Consider the following 23,131-nt stretch of genomic DNA (forward strand, 5'->3'; position numbering starts at 1 on the left):
GGCTCATCTGCAAAATGAGTCCCTGCCCAATACTTTATGTATTGAAAGGGAAATCCATTCCAAAAGGAAAGAGAGAGCCTGCAGTGCAGACACAAGGCTCATTTTTGTTCTGCTTTTCTTTTTATCTTCTCTCCCAGTGTTTCTTTCTCCTTCATGCTTCCCCAGACCTTGGCATACCCCTTGAATGCAAAATGAGGCAATCCTTTAAGCATTTTTATAGCAAGAGTAGAATTTGTCTTTTAAATAAGTCTTTCAAACATAGGTTGATTTAAAAAATCATAGATTTTATAATGAATTGAATTCATGGAAATCCTAATGATCTTTTATTTTCCTATCGCAATTTTACTCGATGTATGCTCTATGCTAAGTGTAAATTGCTTCCAAAGTGGCATAATAGTAATATTTGCAAATACTGCCATTTTGCCATTTTGCCTGACTTAGATTTTGTTTGTATCATTGACTGATTATTTATAAAATATTTACAAAACAAAATAAATGCTAATGTGCATCACTGTTCCAATGCTAATGTGCACCACTGTATCACTGCAACATGTACACACGAAAAGATGATCCTATTGATCCAAGGCCTTCTGTGACTTGGTTTTTCTAGCAGTGATACTGTTTGTACTAAGCCATCTTCCTGTGTTGAGCCAGTTTCCCTTTGGACAGAACTGCATATTTTCAAGATCATAAGCTAGGATGACAGTGGAGACCCAAAAAGGAAATGTTTTCAGTGACAAGCCTATTAGTCCAAATGGGGATTAAACCCTGATTTTGACCTCATTATCACAATCTATGACAGCTAACCAGTAGGAAAAAAAAAAATGAAAGGAACTTTCCAGAATTTTCATTTAACTAAGGACCTCTATTCATTTATAATTTTATTAATTTTCATTTTATATTGAAGTAAATGATTTACAATGTTGTGTTAATTTGAGGTGTACAGCAAAGTGATTCACCTGTACATACTCATTACCCATTTTTTTTCAGATTCTTTTCCCATATAGATTGTTACAAAATATTGAGTAGTGTTCCCTGTGCTACACAATACGTCCTTTTTGATTATTTTATATACACCAGTATGTATATGTCAATCCCAAACACCTAATTTATCTTCACTCCCATCTTTCCCCTTTGTTAACCGTGAGTTGGTTTTCTAAGTCTGTGAATCCCTATTTCCGTTTTGTAAATAAATGCAGTTGTAACCTTATTTTAGATTCCACATTTAAGTGATAGTGTATGATACTTATCTTTGTCTGACTTAGTTCACTTAGTGTTTTATAATCTCTAGGTCAATCTATGTTGGTGCAAATGACATTATTTCATTCTTTTTGTGGCTGAATAGTATTCCATTGTGTGTATTCTTATGTATATATTCTTTATTCATTGCTCTGTCAGTGGACATTTAGGTTGCTTCCATATCTTGGGGCTATTGTAAGCAGTGCTGCCATGAACACTGGGGTCCATGTGTCTTTTTGCCTTTTTTTTTTTTTTTTTTTTTTTAGGGCCACATCTGCGGCATATGGAATTTCCAAAGCTAGTAGTCAAATCAGTGCTGCAGATGCTGACTTATGCCACAGCCACAGCAACACAGGATCCGAGCTGTGTCTGCAAACTATACCACAGCTTACAGCATACCTGGACCCTTAGCCCATTGATATTTTCACTGAAGAATGTTTATTGAGCATACTAGTCTGGTTCATGACGCCCGAGCCACACTGGGTACTCCTGCATGTATCTTTTTGAATTATGGTTCACTCCAGGTATATTCACAGGAATGGAATTACTGAATCATATCACAGATCTATTTTTCATTTTTTGAGGAGCGTCCATACTGCTTTCCATAGTGGTTTTACCAATTTATATTCCCACTAACAGTGTAGGAGTGTTCCCTTTTCTCCATACCCTCTCCAGCATTTATTATTTGTAGACTTTTCACTGATGGCCTTTTAGACAAGTATGAAGAGATACTTCATTGTAATTTTGATTTGGATTTCTCTAATAATTAATGATGGTGTATTTAAAAGTTAGAATGATTCCAGTAATGGGATCATGGGAAATATTTTCACTGAAGAATGTTTATAGATGTGATATTAGCTTTACTAAAGAAGTGAAGTGCATTCACATGCATTCTTTTTAAATTGTGTCCTTCACTCACGTGTATATGGGTATTTGTTTTTGTGTGCATGTTTCTTCCATTTGAGAGAATACTGCTATAGTAAATACGTTGCTCAAGTTTTATTTCTACTATTCTCAGAACTTTTTTTTGTAATCTCATTAAAGTGAGTGAACTGAGCAATTGATAAAAGTCTAGATGCTATATAGCATAGCTGAGAGTAAATTTACTTGCATATTCCTTTACCCTTCCACTACAAATCCCCAGCCATTTATGTGCTGTGATTGACTGGTGGTTTTGATGGGAAGTTTATATAAGTTACCTTGTGGTATAAAATGGAAGTATGGTGACTGGAATAAGAACATTTCTTTTAACAGGGGCCTTAGATTCTCTTCCTAGGTGTTCCGCTACTCTCTTGATACTGGGTAAATACTACTTTCTTTATAGTTAGTTCTCTTTATACTGGGTAAATCAGTCAACATCTTTATGCTATGGATACAAAAAGTGGGACTCTTCTAATTGCTAATATCTTTTCCAGTCTTTGAAATACCAGTTTTAAATTTAAGATGTGGAGCTGAAAAAATAATTTCTAAAAATTGTTAATACATGTATATTAGTCAAAATTTTACTATTGCCCATTTACCATGTTAGTGATTTAAACATACTCATTTAATTTGTAAACAGAAAAATACAGAAGATCATTCAGTGGAAGTAGATTTCTATCAGTGTTCCCTCAGTAAAATAATCTTATGGTATATCATTATAGGAGAGGAATAACTATATACACACAAAGTTAATCATTATTGAAATGGATTACATGTTTTGGACATTACTGAAAGCGATTGTATAAATAAAATTCTGTTACTGCAGTCAAGCTAACACAGGAAAGGAGCTTTGTTTGTAGAACATGATCTATGACGACTTTTGCTGTAAATAGATTTTATCTTCCCTTTTTTGTGGTGATAGTTCGCCTTATTGAACTGTAATCATAAAAAAGCATTCTGACAGTTTTTAAATCAAATATGGTTTCTTCATGGCTGTAACTTAACTGCTTTAATAAGTATCTTTTCCAACATACACTCATAAAAATAGTAAAAAAATACTTATTTTTCATTTTATAAGCACACTGTCCAAGACATAATTTATAAAAGTGGTAAACATATATGGCTTTGAATTTATAGGTTTTAGGGTAAGTTTATATACACAAAAATTTTTCTGAAAAGGTCTTTCTAGTGCTATACCTGTGATCAAAAAATATTAGAACTGAGATGCCATTGAAATAATCTAATCAAACTCCCTCACTCCCCATTCGAAACCTTAAAATATCTCCTGATTATCCTCAAAATAATATCCAAATACCTTGGCATTGTATAAAGATCCTCATATCTTTGCTCCTTCCCACCTTGAACATTTTAGCCGATTAACACCAAATTCTAAGAGCCTCAGGCAAGAGCAAGGAGTTCCTCATCTGTCTGCTTCTGAGCATGATTTTCCCTTTGTGTGAAATATGCTAACCCCCTTTCTTCTTAACTGCATCTTACTTCGCAAGATTAAGCAAAGCGAGTACTTCCCACAGGATCCTTCTTTGAACCTCCAGTCTGTCCCTGGGATTAGCATCCTGTGTATGCCTCTGTTATGTAATTTAGATTATTTAAGTAAACTTTATTTCTTCATACATGCATAAACAAACACACCATATTTATATAATATATATATATCTTAATTGTACATATGCATAGATTTGTGTTTACATGTCTCTCTCTGGTTTGTGTGCTTAAATTTGTCTTCTATTTCTCTCTCCACACAGAAACACACACATACATTCACATTTGTATACATTTTTGTGTATTTATGCCTTCCTGTCTCTTTTCTTGTTTATCTGCTTCTCATTGTTAATGACTGCATTTTATTCATTATGAGTAATAATAACCTGTAGCTCAATAAACACTTGTTTAACTGTTACAAATAAGGAAAGCTTAAAAATATTTATAATGTTTTCCCATGGCTAGAGATAGTAATGGTACTTTAGTCAGAACATCTTAAATCCTTATCTCCTTGCTTATTTGTCTTATAATTGAGTGTTGTTATTCACTAATTTGATTTTTAAATTCTCAAAATATATATAAAACCCCCCAAAATATTCTGGACATTCCTGAGGATTTAAAAACCCACTTCCTCCTTTTGTGTGAAATGTTTGATCATGTATGATTCTGACAAAAATTCAATGATATTAAGCTCAAATAAGCATGTATTTATTAATGTGTCTGAAGTCACACTAAGCACTGGGGATATAGAGTTTAATAAGACACATTAATATAGCAGCAATCATTGGCATTTATTGAGCAGCTGCAATATGTCAGGTACCATTCTAAGTGTTTTGCTTGTTTTATTATCTCATTTAATAATACTGAGTAAAAATATATAATAATTATTGATATACATATTAAAATAAGTTAATACATGGATATAATAACAATATATAATAATATTCTGGGTGCATTATATTGATTCCAATAATACTCAAAATAAACAGTATTATTAATTTAGTACCAGAGTATTATGGAGCATTATTGTCAGAGAGCTAAAATGCCTATTCAAATTCACTGTAGTAAATTCAAATCACCACAGTAAATTCAGGTCACCATAGTAAATTCTGGTCACCATAGTAAATAGGCAGAATTCAAACCTAAGTCCAAAATTCCTGCTGAAGCTAGTATACCATGAGGCCTGAATTGAGAGGTTGATGAGAATCACTACAGAACTTCAGATTTAGTTATTCTATCATGTCTCAGTTGAATAACTTAATAATTATTTAGTGTGCTATGGTACTTTGATTAAAACTCTCCCCTAAAGGCAAATAATAAATAATCTAAAATGAAATTTGAACATTCAGCTTCCCTAAAATACCTTATAAATGTGAAAATTTCTAAATTATGTATATAAATAATTTGGAGAGAATTAAGTCATTTAAAAATGACAGTCATTAATTTAAAAACAGTTTTTTCTAACTTTTTATTTTTTTTGCAGTTTGAATTCCTCTTCAGTTGATTCATAAATCAATTAATTATCATTGAGTGACCTGAGGGCATCTAGAAATTGGGTCCAAATTAAAAAGAAAAAGAAGATAATTTGTTTTAAGTCTGGAAATTTAATGTTCAATTGAAGTTTAATCAGAAGTGATCCATTTTTTGAAAAGTAGAGCATCAATGTCTTTATAATTTCACTGTCTTTAAGTGAGGTTGGGGGAAATCAAGATAACTGATGATTCTCAAATGAAAATTAAGGGAAAATGCTATTAGAAATCAATAAAAATCATGTTTTCTTTCTTTATATTTTAATTCACAAAGAAAATAGCATTATCTGTGATGGTGGCTTGATATTTTTTGATATTGAGCTTAGAATAGTCTGTAGAGACTTATTAGGAGAAAATGCAGCACACATGTTTTATCCATTGAGGGTAAAATAGTAGCTCTTTAATACTTATTTATTCAGTTAAATGGGATTTTTGCTTTAGTGAATTGTAGAATTAATTTGGTGCCTTTATTGAATTCTGAATGAATAAATGGAATGAATGATTAAAATGAATGCATTTAGCTAAAGAAAAACATTGCTTCAAACTAAAGATATTCCAGAAATCATTCTCAGTCCTTGAAATTAAATCCACCTGTGCTCCCTGGGATACAGAGAAATAGACTTTCATTAAGCTTTTACTAAGTAGTAACTGGAATAGAAATCCATAGTTTGCCCAGAGTTATCTGACTATATTAGTATGAATTCATTTATATGTTTTTAAATGAAAGACCAATGTTGTGGGCAGGAAAAATAAGTGGGGAGGCATTTGGGGAGAGACTTAAATAGCTAATTGTTTCCAGAATTGTGCTTCTCTGGTTTCTCCACAATTTAAGCTACATTGGGCTTAGTATCTGACAAAAAAAGAAAAAAGAAAAAAAAAGCTATTTTAAACTAATAATTCAAGTAATAGAATGGATGACAAAATTTCAGATTGGCTAATGCTCCAGGTTTAATTTCCCTGGGTGTTTTCACCCCGATTATGGAACATGAGGTCAAGACTGTAAAGGTAATCTTTTCCTATTCTAGCAAAAGGACTTTGAAGGACTACAGTATCTCTCCCAGGATTTGAATAATGTATTTGTTTCTTCTTAACCTGATGTTTAGATTTTTTTGCCCTTAACTTTAAGACCTTTAAATCCCTCATTTCTTTCACAGTTGATTAAATACAGCCCTGAGAAAAGCACTGACTGACGTTCAACAGAAAACTTTTCAGGAGGCTAACAGGCTCTGACCTCTAAGAAATGCTGCTGTTAAATTGACTTGAAAACTTACTAGAGAGACTAGGTTTTGTTGAAGACCATATTAAAGTTTGGATTCCTCATTATTGAGAAAACTTCTTTCTCTCTAAGATCAGAAAATACCAGTTTTTCATTTTTTACCTTGCAATTTATTTTGTGTACATAGAATTCCCAGTGATACATAGAATGTTAATTGTCTTGCAATGTTATTGGGTGCTTTACTCCACCCCCAGGTGTAGTTATTATGCTCTGATAGAGCTCAACCAGTTCTGCTGGAAATAAAGTAATAGAGTTGATAAATAGCTGCTGCTCTGAGCCCTGTGAGTACTTTTCCCTCTTCTGTAGTGGCTCCTTCTGGAACTTTCTTCAGGACTCCAGTTGATTGACTGAAATCATTTATAATCACCTATTAGTGTATGTGACATATAAGAGAACTGTCTGTCTCCCAAGAGAAAGGAGACACACTGAAGAGAACAGAGCATTCAACTATACAATGACTTGAGGTTATGGAATTGCCACGTTGACTTCAAGGTTATTTAAACTTCACACAAAAATGGAGACAACATATCTGTGGCCTAGCTCAGTCAGTACTGGGATCCAAAATACTTAGGAAAGTTTTAGTTTCAAATATTCTATTTAAAAATTAAAATGTGGTAGAAAAGTGCATGAATTTAAACTTGACTGAAGAAGAGATAAATTTACAGGTTAAGAAGTTCATACAAGCAAAGATTTTAAATTAGAACATTATATAGAGAAGTGTATTTTATTCATTATTGAAATGTACACAAGCTGACCATGGATTTCACATTTTCTTATCTGCAAAGATTTTCAAAAATATATGTCAATACTTTGTCATTTGCATCATTTGAAAATATTTTCTCCAATTCTCTAAGTTGTCTTTTTGTTTTCTTTTTGGTGTCCTTTGCTGTAGAAAATTGACAGAACACTGTAAACCAGCTATAATGGAAAAACATAAAAATCATTATATAAAATATAAAAACAAGTGAAATACAAATAAAACAAAAAAAGGAAAAAAACCTATGTCAATACTATATTTTAATTTATAGACAATATAAAATAGGCAGTGTGTCTTATAATGGATAAGAGCACAAATATATCCTGGGTTAATTTCCCAGGTTTACTTCTTGGGCAATATTTTTAAACTCTCTGTGTCTGTTTCTTCCTCTGTAGAGTGGGATAATGATAGTCTACTTGATAGGGATTTTATGAGAACTAATTGAACTAATACTTTGTGCTTTATTAGGATTAGATATTATAATATATAAAACATCTTTTGCAATGCATGTTATAGAACTCAGAGATTGACATAATTTCCCATACTCTATAGTATAATTATATATAGATTGTTTTTTTAACTTTGATGAAAATCTGTATATAATTATATAGTTTCTGTTTACTTACCAGTGATTCTCAAAGGGAGTATAATACTACTTTCCTCCTCCCTCTTTAATACTTTACACACAGAGGAGGCATGCCAGAATCTTTGAAACAGTTAAGATGTTTAATATTTATTTTAAAATGGTACTTGATTTAAACATGTTTAGGAACTCTGGTTTAAATTTCAAGGCCTCTTTCATGATTAGATTATATTCAAGTGTCGAGGGTGTTATGACCTTCTGCTAAGTAGTATTTAGCATATATATTGAAAATTCTGTTAAGCTTCCTACCAATCAAGAAATCTGTATTATCTTGACATTTTGCTGTGTAGCTATTACTTCTGTAGAAAAGTGTTTCAGGTACATAGTTTAATTGTTTTTATTGTTTTGAAGTTGTGAAAGTGCCTGCTAAGGTTCTTAGGCTGTATATTATTGAAGTAGTGGAATTGTGTAGTTGGATACAGTGTTGCAAATACAAGTGCATGTATACTATTCAGCGAAAGCCGAAATTTCAGTTCTAATGCAAGGTACTCAAACATGGAAAAACTGAATAAATGCACTGAAAAAAATCAACCTTTTTATCTCTAAAACCCACATGATGAAAGGGCCTAAGGAATTTAATCAGTACTTCTCAGATTAAATAAAAAGTGTTTAGGACAAATGATATCAATAATAAAATTAAAATGTTAGATGGACATAGAGTGCCACATTTAACTTTACAAAATTAAGTGCATTACGACAAAACAAAAAATAAAAACTGTCATTTTCTTTCAACTCATTTCATGAAAGGAAAAAATGTTTTAATATCAAAAGGGGTTTGAAAGAACACAATTTTGGGAAAAAATATAGCTCTTTAGAATTTAATTTTATGAAAAAAATTAACTTTCTGCAGTATTATTATTTGTCCCATTTTATTATGTACTGTACTACAACACCACACTATGTACTAGCATTAATGCCTCCTGGATTAATTGATAGTGAGTGAGTCATAGATTGTGGTTAAAACCGTGCCAATGGTAATGTGTTTCCTTTGGCAAATTTCTTCATGCTTCTCAGAACTTAGTTTCCTTCATCTACACATTTGAGAGAGGAATACCTAGGCATTATTCTAACTTTAATGGGTATTAATTAGTAAATCATTATAATGATTCTGTGAGTGGTAACATTATTATATTCATTTTTCAGATGAGAAAGCTGAGGCCTAGAAAATTTAATTAACTTCCTATATATCAAGTATTCAATAAGTATTGTTAAACATTCAATAATATTTATAATTAGTATTATGTATTTGTTATATGTAAATATGTATTTCTTATGGAAAGAATTCTTTATCATAGACATATATTAATACATGTTAATGTAAGAATGCTATATATTCAAAATATATAAATACTTAGCAAATATTGGTATATTAAAATTGTATTTATGCAATGCTTATAAATTCATTGTATTGACTTATGTTAACTATTAAGAACACTATTATTACTGCTGCTATTTTTGAAGATATCTAGTACTGACATGTTTTTAATATCTATGTTCACTTAATATTATCCTGATGGAAGCATGAGTTTTCTGGAACAGAGATCGGACTTATTATTATTTACAGCAGTAATCTCATTTTTTCCCCATGTTCCATTCTCTTCCCCTTGTAAGGCAATAAGCACTGGTTTGCATGCTATAACAAAGTATGAGAACCCTGAAAACACGAATTTTGGAGTTTACGAGTTAACCTCCTTTAACTTAAGAGAGGGAAAGAAACTTCACTTCCCTGAGGTAAATAAATTTCCTTGGAAAGGGAAGAAGACTGTGGGATTCTTACCTATTGGAATATGGTATTATATAGGTTATGTAGTGCTCTGAATGTAATGTAATGGTATGTTTCCCTAAAGTCTCAGGGAATGAATACAAGGATGGATGCAGGGCTATTGATTATAAAATATAGGCAGAAAAGAGCCTGCAGGTGGTCAGTTTTTGGTTTCAGAAAAACTTCTGGTGAATTCAGATCTCTGGCACTTTTTCAGACATCATCTTTCTTTTTCTTAAGCCAAGACCTTTTTTTTTTTTAAGCATGTACTATAGGGTATCCCTGATCCAGAGTTTTGGAGTGAATAGAAACAATAATAACAGTAATATGCATTTTTTGTTTGTTTTTTTTTGTCTTTTTGCCTTTTCTAGGGCTGCTCCCGTGGCATATGGAGTTTCCCAGGCTAGGGGTCTAATCGGAGCTGTAGCCGCTGGCCTGCACCACAGCCACAGCAACTCGGGATCCCAGCCGCGTCTGCAACCTACACCACAGCTCACGGCTACCCCACAGCTCATGGCAACACCGGATCCTCAGCCCACTGAGCAAGGCCAGGGATCGAACCCGCAACCTCATGGTTCCTAGTCGGATTCATTAACCACTGCACCACGATGGGAACTTCAGTAATATGCATTTTTCCTTCCTAATGGGAAACTATGCTGAACTGGTCCCTTGTACTGTGTTCGTGAGTGTCAGCATGTTGATTGCTCCTCTCTCTTCTTTTACTGGAAACAGACAAAACCCAAAAGAGTTCTCAAGGAAGTTTAAGGGATAGGATGTAACAAAAGGTGTTATCTCTTATATCTCATTTTTAAAGTTAATAACTCTTAAGAGAGTTAATGTGATGAAATCTTAGAAGCTGAGGGGCTGATATGTGCGACTTTGGATGCAGTTATTTCTTTTTAGCTTGTTAATAAGTCCTTGTGGGGTGTGTCTGCCTGAATTTTCTCTTTTTGCCAGACTGTCAGGTGTTATCCTCTTATCCATAATAGTAGCACAGATATAGAAGACTTAGCAAACTCTACTCATTTGTTTCACTGTATAGAATAATTAATGTTTATTAAGTAATCTTAATAATTTGGCTGTATCTATTCACTTGATCTTAATTATTTACCCTCAACATATTAACTAAAGGCACTTATAACATTGCTTTAACTTGTGAAGTACTAAGAGCATCCTTTATTAGTTGTTTCTTTTTTTTTTTTTTTTCCCATGGCTGCACCTGCCGCATATGGAAGTTCCTGGGCCAGAGATTAAATCTGATCTGCAGATGCGAACTGAGCCACAGCTATGGCAACACCAGATCCTTAACCCCACTGCTCCTGGTCAGGGATCAAACACACACCTCTACAGAGACCCAAGCCATAGCAGTTGGATTCCTAACCCACTGTGCCACAATGGCAATTCCTTACTAGTTTTTTCTTTGTTGCTGTACCTTAGCTTTGCCTGCCTCCTCATCTGTCTATAAAGTGTAATGTAAAAAATAACATAGACACAGTCTGTTTAACTAACTATGTATGACATGCATTTATCAATAGGTAAGACAGGCACACGTTCGATGATTAAGGGAGGAAGGAAAACAAAATATGTAAAGGAGATTAGCTTGATGAAAGTCTAAAATATGAAGACTGAGCCCTATAAAAGTATTTTGTTGATACGTAAGACACTTAAGACCAAAAATAAATCTTGAGTTAATTGTAATAGTTCAAATTTTTAAGGCTTGTACTACAATTATTATCTCCATTTCAACAGTATTTTTTAAGAAAAAGCAGAATGTTTAGGAAACAAACTGTCAATTTTTAGTGTTGTTTTCTAATAAATATTGTGACTTTGTAAAAATTATCTAATCATTGGATTTTTCCATGTTTTGCTTTGTATATTTGTGTTAAATTAAGATTTCTAATGTCTTATCTAGGTCTCAAATTAGAATGCCAAATCAATATGGATAGAACCATAAAGTTGATGTGAATATTTTTAATACAGCCAAAGTTATGAACCTTTCTAGAACTTGAAAAAAAATAATTGAAATGAAAAAAAATGAGAAAATTCAAAAAATAATGTCCTAATGTTGTGCTCTATTTGACCCTTGGATTGTTCCATTTCTATTTAAGCTCCACATTATCTCAGGTCTATTTTATTTTGAATAGTGATTAGAATGTTATTTTGCAAAAATTATGACCCTAATTACCTTTTTACTCAACCCAGCATGTTACGAATGTCAGTGCCATTCAAAGCCTGCAAGTGTTTTAATTTCTTATATTACATTTAAGTATTGATGTGTATATTCTCTGATTGAAGAAAGGAGAATATTGCAATGAGGGAAGTGCACATGGGACTTTTTTTTTAGATTCAATTTTACTGAGTCTAAGCAGGGAGTCTTTGACTATATCCTTTAAACTGTGCTGAAAGTTTATGCTGCTTATGTAGAGGAAACTAGGACTTGGAGGAAATTGGAATAAGAGGTGGGGGAAATCCTCCTTTCTTACTTAAATGCAAAAGCCCAGAATCTTAAGCAATGAGTTCCTTTGGCAGTCGGAGAGGTGTGGCGTAGGAATGAGAGTATGGGCTATGGAGTCAGACACACTTGGGTTTAAATCTAGCTCTGCCACTTATTTGTGTTATGATCTTGAGCTAGTGTCTGAAAGTCATTGGTTCTCAATGCCCCATTTGTAAAGAAAGGGTAATAATAGTTCCTACCGAAAGGTAAGTTTGTGGATTAAAATAGGTGACACATAGACCACTTAGCCTAGTACAGGTAACTGGAAGCACTATTATTATCCTATTAATTCCAGGTCATCCTCATTGAGTGCTAACTATATAGAAAAAGTATGTGCAGTATGTTTTTGTCTAGTTCAACACCCACTATGTCTACATAGACTAAATATTTTAAATGGCTATTTCCAGGCAAAAAAAAAAAAGGCAGCATATGTTTTAGTATGTTAGTGAATTAAAGTTTAGTCAACTCAGTCTGAGTTAGAACTGAATTAAACATTATCTTTGACTTTTTTTTCTACATACTAACACTGTCTTCTACCAAAATTGTAACCTGCCATCATTTCATCATCTTTCTTTCCAATGTCTCATCCATTTACAATTCTAATATCTGGGTAACTTTATGAGCTTTGAATTCCTTTTCTTAAAATCTGTGAACTATTTGTTTTTCCCCAATTTTCTAGTATTTTTAAAATTCTTTTTATCTTCTGGATTCTTTCTGTTACATGTATGTATCCATGTTAATCCTGTGTAAAACACAGCAAATAAACTTTTCCCAGATTCTTTTACTCTCTGTAGTTAATGGTCAATTTTTCCAACTTCTCAGTCTAAATTTCTAGTGAGAATATTACAGTTCACAGCTGACTTTTCCTTTCATCTCACATTTGTCTCAACTGATTGCATTGTCTTCTGAACTCATGAATCCACAGAGACTTGTCTAACAAAGAACACCAGGAATCTCAAAATGCTACTACCAGTGAACAATTTTTATGTTGTATTTCTTTACTTGCTTTGAAGCACTGATTATTCATTCCCAGTCTTTACTTTTTTGACTCCCTGAACTCACCCTCATATGGTTATCTTTACATTTGACTGAGGATTCCATCTATAATGTCTTCTTTTATCCTCCCACTCCTTAAATATCAATGGCATTCAGAGATCTCATTGTCATTCAGAGATTCATACTATACTCAGTAGTACTTCTAAGTCTGCATGTGGTCCTCTTTGTATTTTAACAAACACGTACATGCTTTTCAAATTATTGTTATATCTTTAGTCCAGAATTTAGTCTTGAACAAAATTGGTCTTGAACAATATAATCACTCATTTTCTGGAATAGGTCATGTGGATGTCCCACAAACTCGTCACCTCAAATGTTTAAAATTTAATTTTTTTCTGTTCTAAACCTTCATGTGTTTCTATATTTTCTAAGTTAATGAAATTCATATTCACTCTTTTTAGCAAGCCTGGAAATACTTGCAATCTTGACTCCCTTTTAAGATTTCCACATCCAATTAATTACAAGGTATTACCAATTTTATCTCTACCGTTTATCAAACATATCTCCTCTCTATTTCTACTACCACTGTCCTGGATTACCTCCCAGTCTTTCTCACTTTATTAACACAGTAGCCTTTGGACTATACTTCCATCATTTCTCTTTTAAATTTATCCCCAGTATATGTATCAGTATGTGCTGTCCTGACTATATACTTGAAAATATCACTTGCTCTATTCATAACCCTCCAAGGACTTCCTATTACCTATAGAAAAGGTTTTCAAACTTCAACAATTGTAGATTTTAAAAGAAAAATTTCTCATAGAATTTAATATATAATCACAATTTTTTTACTAATTTAAATTTCAAAACCCTGACTCTTGGTTATATAGAAAAGCAATTTCTGGCAAGTGTGATAAAAATAAAATACCATCCAATATTAGTTTAGTCCTTTCCTCCTTACTGAGCATTTTATATGTTTTTTTTTTATTTTGCTTTATCCCGACATGAACTCTCTGAGGTGTGAGGGCAAGTATATTTACATTTCAACTTTATGCAGGATAATACTAATTTTGACAGAAGAAATGACTTACTCAAGGCTCTCTTGTAATTTTAGACTATTTTAATGAGAAAAGAATCTCAAGTCTTAAAAGACTCATGGCATAGTGATAAAAACGGAAATATAACAAAATGTCGTAAATGATAAGTAAAAGCAAATATAAAGTGATATGGATACATTGAAAAGAAAACAATGAAGTTTGATGGTTTGGTGAGGCTCAAGGAAATAATTATAGAAAAAGGCCTGATAAACAGATAAAGAAAAAAATATTCCAGGTGGAAGAAGAAATGGTACAAAGGTACAGAGATAAAGGTACAGAATAAGAGTAAAGATGGATTTAAGGTTTGGTGAATAGACTGCTGTGATACAAGCAGTAGCTACATGGAAATAGTGCAGATAAGTTTATGGGAAACGATTGCTTAGAGGAGAAAGAAGAAAGATATGTTGAGACTTGTTTGTGAAATATCATACTAATGAGTTTGGACTTTGGTCTATGGATCATGAGACCATAGTTTGGATGAAAGTAATAAGTAACTGTACTATGACAACACATAAGAACTTGTGGAGAATTGACTAAGTATATGAATTGGAAGGAAATTGACAGAAAATGTCACATTTGAGAAAAATACAGGTATTATGCTATCATCCAAGATAAGAAATGTCAATGACATCGGTGACAATGGGGGAACACATGCTCATGACTGGAAACATAAGTTTATGTGTCCAAAAGATCTTATAGACAAACAAAAATGGTGAACTAAAAGCAGGAACTAATGCTAGAGGTAAAGATTTGGGAAAGATCAATCTGAAGTTCGTAGTTGGAAGAGAAAAGTAAACAAAACCACACGGGGAGCCTGTGAAAAGGAGAAGACTATGGGTAGACCACATTAAAAACAATAAAGCTTCAAAAAGGAAAAGAACATTCAGTTATAGGTAGAAAATAATATATCAAGAGTCAACAGAGTCAAATCATGGAGTTTAGGCAAAAGAGTTGATAGAAGGAAGATGTGCAAAATATCATTAAACGTTAGAGAAAGAACAACATTAGGAACTGGGGAGGCAAACTGAATTTTAAATTAGATCTTAGTTGGACTTTTCTCATCAATATTCCTTCTGTAATATTCTTACTGTGATTGCCACATGGCAGACATACAGTATTAAGTTTTCCATATCTTGACTTACTCCTTCATTTCAATGTACCTATGAATTGTGTAAAACAAAAGTATTCTCTAAATAGTTAATTGTGTTTACTTCCCTCTCTTCATCAACAGATAAAGAACCACTATTAAGCAGCCATCACTTATATTTAATGTGGTAGCAGTGAAAAATTTTCACAAGTCACATATCCTTCCTTTTAATCATTTCATTATGTTTTATATCAAGATATATAAATGTTTGTATAAATACTTTTTTTTTTGTTTTGGTTGCACCCATGGTACTTGCAAGCTCCCAGGCCAGGGATAGAACCTGAGCCGCAGTAGTAACCTGAGCCACAGCACTAACACCAAGTCCTTAACTACTAGGCCATGGGAGAACTCCTAAATAATGATTATTACATTCACATATACATGAAAAAAATGACGGTGTTTTAACATTTTCAAAGACAATTATGTTTGACCTATTATGTGTCCAAATATCATTAGATTAAACTTCATGAGATAAAGGACCATATCCTGCAATTAGTGCAGTACCTGGCACTAAGTGTTAAATGAATACTTTTTAAATAATTGAAAAATAAGGCACTAGAAACAAAGATGGTATGCATGAGATAGGCAAGGGGAGTAAGATAGAGAAAGGGATTACATTGGAGAATAAAATACATATGGATGATTTAAATTAATATATTCTGCTTTTGAATAAGTGAAATGTCAGTAAAAACCTCATTAATTATAACTCTCAATTTATATTCTTATGGGGTCATTCAGTTTGAGGCTGGCTGACATTTTACCTGTGTACTATTTATGAAGTTTTATTTTGCTATGTATCCTATTAGATAAAATTATTTCAAGAAGTTTATTTGCAACTACTCATGGGGAAAACTTTTTAAGGACTTCAAGCTTAATTATTAAGTGAAAATTAATATCACAAATTGTCCATGTCATAATTTCATTAAAGTCGATTCAAAGATATCTCTATGCACATTGTGCATGGTTTCTCCTGGGCTCACAGGTAGTCTTTGGATTTGCTCTAGTTCAGCATCTTGCTGTAATCACTACCCCATCAGTACTACCCTCACCATCGTTATTATGATAGTTAATGTTTTGAGCAACATCATCAATGCCATTGCCATAATGTCTCTAAAATTTTAATTTTTTCCGTATTGACTGTCCAGTATACCTCCACCAAATCTTGTTGATAAATTGATCTAGTGCAGTGAAGAAGGATACCACCTTGACTGAGTATGTTACTTTCCTAGGGCTGCCATCACAAGGTAGTACCGACTGAGTGACTTAAACAGCAGAAATGTATTGTCTCAACTATTCAAGGTGTTATCAGGGTTGATGTCTTCTGAGGTTTGTGACAGGGAATCAGTTCCAAGCCTCTTGCCTAGCTTCTGATGGTTTTCAAGCAGTCTTGGGAGTTTCTTGGCTGGTATACACATCACTCCAATCTCTGCCTTCATTTCACATGATTTTCTCTCTGTATACAAATTTGTCTTTAAACTTATCTTTTTATAAGGACACTAGTCATATTTTACTAGGGACCCACTCTACTCCAATATGACCTTATCCTAACTTAGTTACACATGCAATGACCTATTTCCAAATAAGATCACATTCTAAGGTAGTAAAAGTTAGGATTTAAATATATGAATTTTTCAAGCCATAAACACTGAGTCTTTCTTAGTCTCTCAAAATGGGGAGACATTAGGAAAGGGCATTTATAATACTTTAAGCTATAGTTTTGTGGTTTTACAGCATGTCTTAAAAGGTGGAGTACTGGTTGGAACTGAGCAGAGTTTCTAAAATTAGTTTTAGATAGGCAGACAAAATGAGGAGAGGAACATAAGCAAATTTTGATAAATAAGCTGATAGTCTTGATAGCTTGATAGGTAAGCTATTTGGTTGATTCATGGTCTTATTCAAAAGTACATACATGATGGAATAAACAGCTAAATTACTTTTTTATTGCAGTATTGTTCAAAATAGGAGATGAAGAGTATGCTTGATCTCAGAATTATTTAATGTATAGGGAATTGCAATTATGTTGGTTTCACTTCTCATCTGTATGATTTATGAGTCTACCAACTATATAATCTGTCATTACCCTGTGTGGTCATTGTCGGTATTGACTGGATTTAATCTATCTTTCCCATGATAGCCTTCAGAAAGATTACCTATGTATCTACCATCTATTCATTTTTCTTCCTGTCTGTCTGTCTGTCTATCTGCATATATACATATATCCTGTCCTGTCTTATATTTTTCAAGAAAAATTATCTAGTTATTTCAGTTTTTCAAATAAAATTATGTGACAGGTAATAAGTATTTCATAGAATACTTAAAATGTTGAAATCTATTAGAGTATTGTTTTAGGTAGTGTCTTAGTCCATTTGAGCTGTAGTAAAAAAATATCACAGACTGAGTGGCTTATATACAACAGAAATTTATTTCTCAACTTCTAGTGGCTGGAAGTCCAAGATCAGGGTGTTAGAAGGGTTAGATGAGGTCTTCCTCCAGTTTTCAGAATCTTTGTTGTGTCTGAATATAAGGAGATCTATGAGGGCTCTTTTAAAAAGCACTAGCTCCAACTATGAGAACAGAGCCCTCATGCTTTAATCCCATCCGCACGTCCCCACTTCCTAATATCATTACTTTGGAGATTGGGAACTGGGGGGAGGGATAAATATTCAGACCATAGCAGATACTAATTTTATCAGCATCCCATGTATTCTTCCATCCTGAAATTTGTTTATACCTTCATGTACAAAATGATTTATTAAAATATCTTGATTTATTTCAACTGTCTTAACACTAAGGGTCTGATACAACATGGTGCTATTGATTGGCAACATATAAAGTCAGGAGGTTATTCTACCAAATGCTTATCTTACTGTTATTTTGAATAAGTTTTGTGGTATTTTAAAAATCATTTTAAATACCAGCTGAGCCACAGTGAGGACTCCAGTCTAGGCATTTTTATCAAAAAGATTCCATTCTACCAGGTTTAAAGCATATAATTTAATATATAAAATAGAAAAGGGGTTTCAGATATGGGTTTTGCATTCAAGCTGTCTTATTCTATGCTAAGTCTGCGTTTGAAAAAAAAATGGTGGGGCAGGATTGCAAATAATGATATTTTCTGAGTAAGAAGAAATTTTTTTGTAAATACAAATAACATTAGGAGTTATAGGATTTCTTGTTGTGGCTCGGGGGTCATGAACCTGACTAGTATCCATGAGGATGAGGGTTCTATCCCTGGCCTTGCTCAGTGGGTTGAGAATTCAGCATTGCCATGAGCTGTGGTGAGGTCATGATGTGGCTTGGATCTGGCATTCCTGTGACTGGGGCATAGGCTGACAGTTGTAGCTCCAATTAGACCCCTAGCCTGGAACTTCCATATGCATCATTCGTGGCCCTAAAAAAAAAAAAATGAGTTATGGAATTCTAATCATTTTACTTTATAATTATTTTGTGATTGGTTAATTAGATCAGTAGAATGAAGTCCAATGATCAACAGAAACCTTAAAGCAATTTAGAGTCCTTTTGAATCTTTAAAAAAAAAATCCAATAAACACTTGAAAAACAAAATCAATGGGGAGTTTAAAATGTTTATTTTCTGATTTTCCACAGGGTCCAAGTTTTCTCTCCGAGGCCCTTTTCCCCAAACATACAACAAAAATTGAAGAAATGGATCCTTTTTTCAACCTTCATGAAACCATTACCAAGGTAGGACAGAAATGCATTCATGAAAAAGTTGAGAAAATTTTGTTCTTTTTGTTAGCAAATGAATGTAAAGAAAAATAACCATTCAAAGAGAAATCTATATATATTCATTTATAGAATATACTAGAAAGGATTTTAAGTACCTCCTATATTTTACTAAGAAATAGCCATGATAAGCAACTCAATCAAGATCATATAGAACAATAACTGATGACTTGTATTCAAAATGAATTATTTTTTATTATAGTAGTTGATGTGCAATATTATGTAAATTACAGATGTACAATATAGGTAATTATTCATACTTTTAAAGGTTATACTCCATTTATGGTTATTTTAAATTATTGGCTATATTCCCTGTATTGTGCAATATATCTTTTATAGTTTATTTTATACATAATAGTTTTTATCTTTTACTTCCCTGGCCTTGTATTGCCTCTCCCCATCCTCTCCCCCACTGGTAACTACTAATTTGTTCTATCTGAGAATCTGCTTTGTTGTTATTTAATAGTTTCTGTATTTTCTAGATTCCACATCTAAGTGATGTGACAGTGTTTCTTTGTCTCTGTCTTACTTCACCTAGTGTAATTCCCTCTAAGTCCACTCACGAGGCTATAAAAGACAAAATTTTGTTCTTTATTGTGGTTGAGTAGTATTTCATTGTATATATACCACCAAAATCAATTTAAAAAAAATCCTTATAAAATGTTTAATCTGGTAGTACACTTGTGATATACTCTCAAGTATACTCCTTTCACTCTAGATTAGGGGAAGGGCAATATAAAATGAGTCTTTGAATTTCCATATCTTTAAATTTTGTTTCCGTATTTAAGATAAATGATTATCTGTGGTACTTTATCATTGTAGTATAAATGGTTCTTAAAGGAAAATGTAGACTGCATTTATAATAATTGTTTTTTCATCTATGGTGCTCATACCCATTTCTATTGTATATTGTTGGCTACAAATTAATTAAGAAAATCAAATTCTGTAGTATGGAGCAAATAAGCTTAATGTTATGGGATCATATAACATCATGTGAATTTTTACATTTACCAACTATTGATATAAGCAGTCATTACCTGCCTTTTGAGGATAGAGTTTGTAGAGAATATTGGCATTTCAGTACAGTTAAAGATAATCCATATTTTATGGTTTAGTTGAAAGACTGAATCATTCTTAAATCTTCTTAGTGAAATTTTACAAGGCTGTTTTTCTGTATTAGGGAGAGGAATTGCGATATAATAACTGAACTCAGTGAGGGGCATCAGAATGAACTCAGAATACAAAAACTAAAATTCTAGGTCTGTCCTGGCATTTAAGAGCTGTGTAAGTTTATTTTTTTCTGAACTTTGAAAATAAGAACTTGGAGCATATTTTACTTAAAATTCACCAAAGCTCAAATTTCTGAATTTTACCTACATTTATAAGTCTCCTTAACAGTCTATTCTAGTTTCTTGATTTAGTTTTGAACATATCCATCATTCATTCTTATTTGGATATAGAAAGATAGAAGTGCCCCTAAAGTGGACCTCCTTAGTACTTAAAATCTTTTTTAAATGGATTTTATTACATGTATGGTTGTAAAATGATCATTACCACCCAATTTTACAGCATTTCCATCCCAAACCTCCTGCCCATCCCCCCACTCCCCCAAACTGTGTCATTGGAAAACCATAAGTTTTGAAAAGTCTGTGAGTCAGTATCTGTTCTGCAAAGTTCATTGTGTCCTTTTTTTAGATACCACATGTAAGTGATAGCATATGATGTTGATGTCTCACTGTCTAACTTCACTTAGCATGATAATTTCTAGGTCCATCCATGTTGCTGAAAATGCCATTATTTATTTCCTTTTAATGGCTAATTTTCCATTGTGTATATGCACCACACCTTCTTGATCCACTCCTCTGTTGATGGACATTCAGGTTGTTTCCATGTCTTGGCTATTGTAAATAGTGCTGCGATGAACATTGGAGTATGTGTATGTTTTTGAGTTGTGGTTTTCTCTGGATAGATGCCCAGGAGTGGGATTGCTGGATCAAGTGGTAGTTCTATTTTTAGTTCTCTGAGGACCCTCCATACTTTTTTCCACAGTGGTTGCACAAATTTACCTTCCCACCAACAGTGTAATAGTGTCCCCTTTTCTCCACACCCTCTCCAGCACTTATTGTTTATATGCTCTTTGATGACACCATTCTGGCTGGTATAAGATGGTACCTCATAGTGGTTTTGATTTGCATTTCTCTAATACTGAGTGATGTTGAACATCTTTTTATGTGATTTTTGGCCATCTGTATGTCTTTGGAAATTGTCTGTTTAGATCTTCTGCCCATTCTTTGATGGGGTTGTTGGTTTTTTTGGTATTGAGTAGTAGGAGGTGTTTATAAATTTTGAAAATTAATCCCATGTAAGTTGCTTCATTTGCAAATATTTTCTCCCATTCTGTGGGTTGTCCTTTTGTTTTGTTTAGGGTTGCCTTTGCTGTGCATAAACTTTTAAGTTTAATGAAGTCCCAATTATTTTTGTTTTTATTGTCATTACTCTAGGAGGTGGATCTGAGAAGATATTGCTGTAGTTTATGTTGTAGAGTGTTTGGCCTATGTTTTCCTCTAAGAGTTTCATAGTATCTGGTCTTAGATTTAGTCTTTAATCCATTTTGAGTTTATTTTATTTATGGTGTTAGGAAGTGTTCTAATTTCATTCTTTTACATGTGGCTGTCCATTTTTCCCAGCACCACTTATTGAATGGACATTCTTTCATAAGAAAATGTCTATATATATATAGACACTGTATATATAGTATATACAGATACACAGATACTATATATATGGTATATGTTTGTGTGTATATATATATACAGATCAGTATATATACAGATCAGTGTCTATGTATCAGTGTGTGTGTATATATATGTGTGTGTGTGTATATATAGATCAGTGTCTATATATAGACATTGTATATACAGTATATACAGATACTATATATACAGTATCTGTATCTATATATATACAGATCAGATGAGTCTCTATGTATCAGTGTGTGTGTGTGTGTGTGTGTGTGTGTGTGTATATATATATCAGTCTATGTATATATACAGATCAGTGTCTATGTATCAGTGTCTATGTATCAGTATCTATGTATATATACATATATATGCTCCATATATAGACATCATACCAGTGTGAAACATACAGAAAATGAGACTGTTGGAGAGGAAACATAAATTTATGCACAGATATTGGCACACATCCTATGTTTACTTTCAAATGTATTTATTGTATAAGCAGATGTTTAGCCCTTTAAGTGGATGGTGGAAAGAATTCTATGTCTATGGAAAAATGAAAGCTATTTAAAGTGCTGAAGTGTTCTGTGATTTTTTTTTTATGGGCACATATATTTACCTAATGATGATACTCTTTACCCAGTCATTGTATCACCTATGGAAACCACTCATGTTACAGACAAGCCAAAGGAAGAAATTCTGCTTCATAAGTTCAGTATTTTTTCACCAACATAAAAACTTGTGGAGCCCTAAAAAGTACTTAATACATATTTTAAAATCAGATTTTCTTTGATCAACAACAAAATGAAAGAGCAACTATAAAGGGGTGACTAGGGAAAAAGACCAAAAATAGATACTTTAATTCTGTCTTGGCTCCCCATTTGTTATATTATTTAGTAGAGCCTTATTTTCTATATGAAAAAAATTGTACACTCATAATGGCTGTCCTCACTAGGATTCTGTGAGATTGAGATGATGTATATATTTTCTCTGGAAATGTGTTGTGTATATAATTGAGTATAATTCCTAAAAATAAAAAAAAATACAGGTGCTGAAGTCTTCAAAGTAGGCTCCTGTATTTTCTACATTTAGCTTTTAGTTTAAAGAAAAAAGAAAAAAAGAGAATAACTTAGATATGAAGGTTTATAACTAAATTAATTAAATGCTAACATTATAGTGATGTTAATGTGTACAAACATTACAAACGTTAAGTGTATTACATTTAACTTGTAAAGGGTTGAGATCTTTAGATAATTTTGTTTCAGTAGGATAATAGTGGTATTATCAC

General features: G+C 32.7%; 1 protein-coding gene across 1 annotated transcript in view; it reads left to right on the forward strand.

The window, feature by feature from the left end:
• NAALADL2 (N-acetylated alpha-linked acidic dipeptidase like 2) overlaps positions 1-23,131 on the forward strand; it is a 967,277-nt gene that overhangs the window by 760,168 nt on the left and 183,978 nt on the right. Inside the window, exon 11 of the mRNA XM_047786685.1 lies at positions 18,968-19,063. Within this exon, the coding sequence (XP_047642641.1) occupies positions 18,968-19,063 (96 nt within the window). The remainder of the gene's footprint in view (positions 1-18,967; positions 19,064-23,131) is intronic.

This window comes from Phacochoerus africanus, chromosome 1 (assembly GCF_016906955.1).
Source record: "Phacochoerus africanus isolate WHEZ1 chromosome 1, ROS_Pafr_v1, whole genome shotgun sequence".
Classification (NCBI taxonomy): Eukaryota; Metazoa; Chordata; class Mammalia; order Artiodactyla; family Suidae; genus Phacochoerus; species Phacochoerus africanus.